Source organism: Tachysurus vachellii, chromosome 2 (assembly GCF_030014155.1).
Source record: "Tachysurus vachellii isolate PV-2020 chromosome 2, HZAU_Pvac_v1, whole genome shotgun sequence".
Taxonomy (NCBI): Eukaryota; Metazoa; Chordata; class Actinopteri; order Siluriformes; family Bagridae; genus Tachysurus; species Tachysurus vachellii.
Window position 1 is genome coordinate 40,160,961 of NC_083461.1, and position 5,000 is coordinate 40,165,960.

The 5,000-nt window shown below is 40.5% G+C and overlaps 2 protein-coding genes across 8 annotated transcripts in view; both read left to right on the forward strand.

Moving 5' to 3' along the window:
• The window catches only part of LOC132842019 (stimulated by retinoic acid gene 6 protein-like), a 12,332-nt gene extending 9,940 nt beyond the window's left edge, over positions 1-2,392 (forward strand). For all 5 annotated transcript variants that reach the window (XM_060864704.1, XM_060864705.1, XM_060864706.1 and 2 more), the window contains 5 exons: positions 1-18; positions 117-236; positions 1,240-1,403; positions 1,561-1,695; positions 1,782-2,392. The exon at positions 1-18 is cut by the window's left edge and continues 100 nt beyond it. In XM_060864704.1, the coding sequence (XP_060720687.1) occupies positions 1-18; positions 117-236; positions 1,240-1,403; positions 1,561-1,695; positions 1,782-1,936 (592 nt within the window). In that variant the 3' untranslated portion in view covers positions 1,937-2,392. The remainder of the gene's footprint in view (positions 19-116; positions 237-1,239; positions 1,404-1,560; positions 1,696-1,781) is intronic.
• A 1,583-nt stretch (positions 2,393-3,975) lies between these two features.
• Positions 3,976-5,000, forward strand: part of stra6l (STRA6-like) — a 10,263-nt gene continuing 9,238 nt past the window's right edge. For all 3 annotated transcript variants that reach the window (XM_060864712.1, XM_060864713.1, XM_060864714.1), the window contains exons 1-4: positions 3,976-4,116; positions 4,485-4,539; positions 4,744-4,844; positions 4,954-5,000. The exon at positions 4,954-5,000 is cut by the window's right edge. In XM_060864712.1, the coding sequence (XP_060720695.1) occupies positions 4,115-4,116; positions 4,485-4,539; positions 4,744-4,844; positions 4,954-5,000 (205 nt within the window). In that variant the 5' untranslated portion in view covers positions 3,976-4,114. The remainder of the gene's footprint in view (positions 4,117-4,484; positions 4,540-4,743; positions 4,845-4,953) is intronic.

Below are 5,000 nucleotides of genomic sequence, written 5' to 3' on the forward strand. Positions count from 1 at the left end.
TTGTTTGGCCATGAGTCTGTAAGTCCTGAGCCATCACACCTCAGGGACCGACTGCATTTATCCACAGCTGTGTGTAGGATATTAACTGATCCCTGCTTTGTGTTTAATAAACTCAGTGCGAATTTCATCACCTTGATCGCACTGATGGGGCTGCAGCGCGTAATGTGCCAAATATTCTTCCTGCAAGACAAAGTTTCACCTACAGATAAAGACAAGCCGCTAGCACTCAAGAACAGGTAACAGGAAGCTCGCTATAAACGCTCGCTGGATACCTCACTCACACACGATGCTGAGGTTTTCCTCACCAGCGTTACCTCAGGCTCACTCATTAGAGATAAATAAAGCTGCTTTGAGTCTCTTTTTAAAAACACTATAGAAATAAAACTGAGTTGAATCTGAATCTTCTGGTTGTTCAGAGAGGTGACGTCCATCTAGGGCTGGGCGATACGGCTGAAAACTGTATCACGATATCAGTGTTTCATATCGGTCGATATCGATAATTATTGATATTTTTTATGACCCCTTTAAAATAAGGACCAGGAGAAAAATATGTGCAGCGTTTTGTAAACGTAAATAAAACTGAGTAACACTGAGATACATCTGTAATATAAAACACAAACCTGATACACTTCAGTAACATTGTTTGAAATATAAAACCTGCAGAAACATGAAAAAGTAGCTGATTTTTCCTCTTTTATTTACAATTTCCTCGCTCCCTGCGGCTCATTTTCTGCTCATCAGTCGCCGGTTACTGAAGAGGAATCCGGCAGACCGGCACGAGACGACGATATGGTGCAACCAAACGTGATACTGTTACATGATTGGCTGTTAGCATGTCACTCCCTATGTTGCTAGGTTACCAGAGAGCGAGTGCCTTTGTTAATGCAACCAAACTTGCTTCGTAACCTCTGTTTTCGAAGGAAACAATAAAAAAATCCTCCGAGGAAAGAATAAAATGTCCGATCAAGAACTTAAAAGAACGGTAATAAAAATTACATTTCCTTTTTTTCCGCAAAAAAAAAAAAAAAAGAATAAAAAATATCGAATGTTTTATCGAACAAATTTTTTATTGATATTGAGCATGTGTCTATCGCGATACATATCGTTATCGTTTTATCGTCCAGCCCTAAGTCCATCTGTAGTGGTTCTTTTATTTACTTCCCCACATTTAAATCTTTCAGTTCGTGGATGTGTTTGTTTCACTTCTGTCTGTTTCTTCACCTCATTCCGTCTCCTCAGGAGGGCCTTTCACAACTTCAACTACTTCTTCTTCTTCTTCAACATGATCTTGGGTCTGATGAACAGCTTGTTGCGGGTCATTAAAAGCGCTGCCGTGGGGCTGATGTTGGTGTCTCGCATCGAGCGGACCATAATGCCTGAGGGCTTCGAGAAACTGGACTCGAGTAAGACTGAAGTTTTTCCTTCTTAAACTCATGACTCGGTCTTATTGCTGGTGTTCACGGTGCCACAGAATGTCTCAACACACACTTTACTCCTCATATTACTAAAAGAAAACCAGTGTTTGTTCATTCTTGTGTTCATTCGGTTCCTGGTCCTCAGGTTACTGTATGTGGGTGGGAATGATTGTAGCAGATCACTATCACACAAATCCAGTCCTGGTGTGTTTCTGCCACCTGCTGCTCAAACACACGTCAGAGGGTATCAAGGATGAAGGCTACTCACGGTTAAACCGAGGTAACAGGACAGATGAGCGCTTATCTAGACATGAACCAAGACTCAAGAGCTTCCAGTCATGTATTCTGTTCTCTTCTGTTCTATAGAGCCTCTAGAGAAGGACCGAGTTCGCATTCGCTGGCAGCTCGTCTACACCTTACTGAGGAACCCAAAACTCATCCTGCTGAGGAAGAAGCACAAACAAAAGAACTTCAAAGACGGTGAACTGGCCTTCGCCTGGGCCATCTCCAATACAGCGTAAAAAAATCCAACAAAATAATATAAACATTTTATACAAGCAAGAAAGGCATTGTTTACTGGCCAGATTATTTCACAAATAGATCTAACTACATTTACCTTCAGAATATTATCTACATGCACACGTGAGTACTGAGTATACAGTAAGGTTCAGGTTTGTTTTATTGTTCAAGACAATTATTTTATTTCTGTTTTTATATTCATAGAGTTAGGGTTTTATATATCATCTTTTTTTACTGTAACATAAACCTGTGCTTTCCATCCAGCAGTCAGAAAGACGACAGTGTTGTTCGATAGATTTCGTGTTTTTATACGTGTTCTGGTGCGAGATTTCTCAACACTCCAAGCATCAGAAAAAAGAATTTTGTGCTGAATAAAAAAAAATTGTTACTGTCATGTGTTTAAGTACTGTATGAATATATTATTGTACAAATAAATGTTTGTTTTTCTCCATCACAAAGTCTGTGGTCACTTTAACCAGCTAGTAGACTTCGGTCGTGACGTTAGGAAGTTAGCAGAACCATTTTCGTCAGCTAGCAATAGCCTTCAAAAAGTAATTCAGTTTAAAGGAGTTCAAGATTCTACCTCTTGGTATTTTGCAGTAGGTAGTTGATAAATCGTTAATTAATTTGCTAATCAATAGATTGTCATGTGCACTGTTACTGAATAAAGGTACAACATAATAAATTCAGAAATGAATCAACTGAACAGATTTTTGGCTGAGAACGTATTACAATAGGTGACTGTTGTGTGTAGTGTGTAGTGTGTAGTGTGCACTGCAGGAAGAGTGTGTATTTAACATGTAATACACACTAGGCAGTGTTTCACAGTGCAGTATGAAATTCCTCCAGCTTATCTTCCTAGATTACAGACGCAGGGTTTTTAATGATTTATAGGCGAGATCTCTTATCTTAGGGCTACTGAGTAAAACACACACATACACACTTAACACCAAGGCTACATTCCTTCATAAGGCTCATTAGATAACACACTTCCTCTCAGATTTTAACTGAATTTAATTCACAGCATCTCAGAGTTGTGTTATTTTATTATTAATGTACTTTATTAGACTGAATGCCATTAAACAGATGATGGAGTGTGTATAGAGTTTGTATAGAGTGTGTATGGAGTGTGTATAGAGTGTGTATAGAGCATGTATGGCGTGTATATGGAGTGTGTTTAGAGTGTGTATGGAGTGTGTATAGAGTTTGTATAGAGTGTGTATGGAGTATGTATGGAGTGTGTATGTAGTGTAAATAAAGTGTGTACAGAGTGTGTATAGAGTGTTTATGGAGTGTGTATAGAGTGTGTACAGAGTGTGTATAGAGTGTGTACAGAGTGTGTATAGAGTGTTCATGGAGTGTGTATAGAGTGTGTATGGAGTGTGTATAGAGTGTGTATGGAGTGTATATGGAGTGTGTATGGAGTGTATATGGAGTGTGTATAGAGTTTGTATAGAGTGTGTATGGAGTGTGTATGGAGTGTGTATGGAGTGTGTATAGAGTGTGTATAAAGTGTGTTTAGAGTGTGTATGGAGTGTGTACAGAGTGTGTACAGAGTGTGTACAGAGTGTGTATAGAGTGTGTACAGAGTGTGTACAGAGTGTGTACAGAGTGTGTATAGAGTGTGTATAGAGTGTGTACAGAGTGTGTACAGAGTGTGTATAGAGTGTGTACAGAGTGTGTACAGAGTGTGTATAGAGTGTGTACAGAGTGTGTACAGAGTGTGTATAGAGTGTGTACAGAGTGTGTACAGAGTGTGTACAGAGTGTGTATAGAGTGTGTACAGAGTGTGTATAGAGTGTGTACAGAGTGTGTATAGAGTGTGTACAGAGTGTGTACAGAGTGTGTATAGAGTGTGTACAGAGTGTGTACAGAGTGTGTACAGAGTGTGTACAGAGTGTGTATAGAGTGTGTATAGAGTGTGTACAGAGTGTGTACAGAGTGTGTACAGAGTGTGCATTAATAAAAAGAATAAAAGTGTGTCTCACACACCTCTGTGGTTTACTCTGGTATAAAAGGCCCGGGTCTAAAGTACACACACACAGTCATGTGATCAGAAGTTGACGCTGGTGTTTGGAGAAAGAGTTTCGGGTGAATAATGAAGGAGAAATTCACATGAATGAAGTGAAAACTAGTCCTGTGTTCATCTGTGGTAGGATTTCTCACACCAGACCAGCAGCATGTGAGTAACTTTTCATTTCACCTTCATTTCAGTTACTAGATTTCTGAACCACTGAGTGTCTGTGGGGTTTATTCTCTGTCCTGCTACGGAGAACAGTGGGATGTTGTGCAAGAGATCTGAAACTTAGAGGAACTACCTGAAGAACCCTTAATGATGGAACAGTTCAACTGTACATTCACTCATCCGTCTGTCTCTCTCTCTCTCTCTCTCTCTCTCTCTATCTCTCTCTCTCTCCCTCTCTCTCTATCTCTCTCCCTCTCTCTCTCTCTCTCTCTCTCTCTCTCTCTCTCTCTCTCTCTCTATCTCTCTCTCTATCTCTCTCCCTCTCTCTCTCTCTCTCTCTCTCTCTCTCTCTCTCTCTCTCTCAGGGCGAGTAAATGTATACAGATGGATCTCTTCCTCCATGTGTCTCTTGCTCCCTCTGTGAGTTGTTCTAATCCCTCTAAGATTATTTAAAAGGTCGTTGACCTCCAGAATCATCTGGCTTCTGGTTCATGTGGCTTCTGTATGAAGTCACAGAGTTACTACTAAAAGAATATTAATAACTGCTCTTCATAATCCTACAGCTAATAATGTGTGTGTGTGTGTGTGTGTGTGTGTGTGTGTGTGTGTGTGTGTAATAATCAGTTGTGTATTGTAGCACTGTTGTCCTACCTGCAGCACAGAGAGAAGAATCACCCATTTGAGGAGAGATTCCCGTATTTAAAGGGCCGATTCGGCATCGTGGTGTAAGTTTCACACACACACACACACACACACACACACACACACACACACACACACACGTCTGTTGGTGTCACAACTTTGTGACGGTTCGGTTCTTGTTGCTGTCTTTAGGCCGCTGGATTTCATGGGCAGCATGAGGAATCGTTGGTCGTACGGTT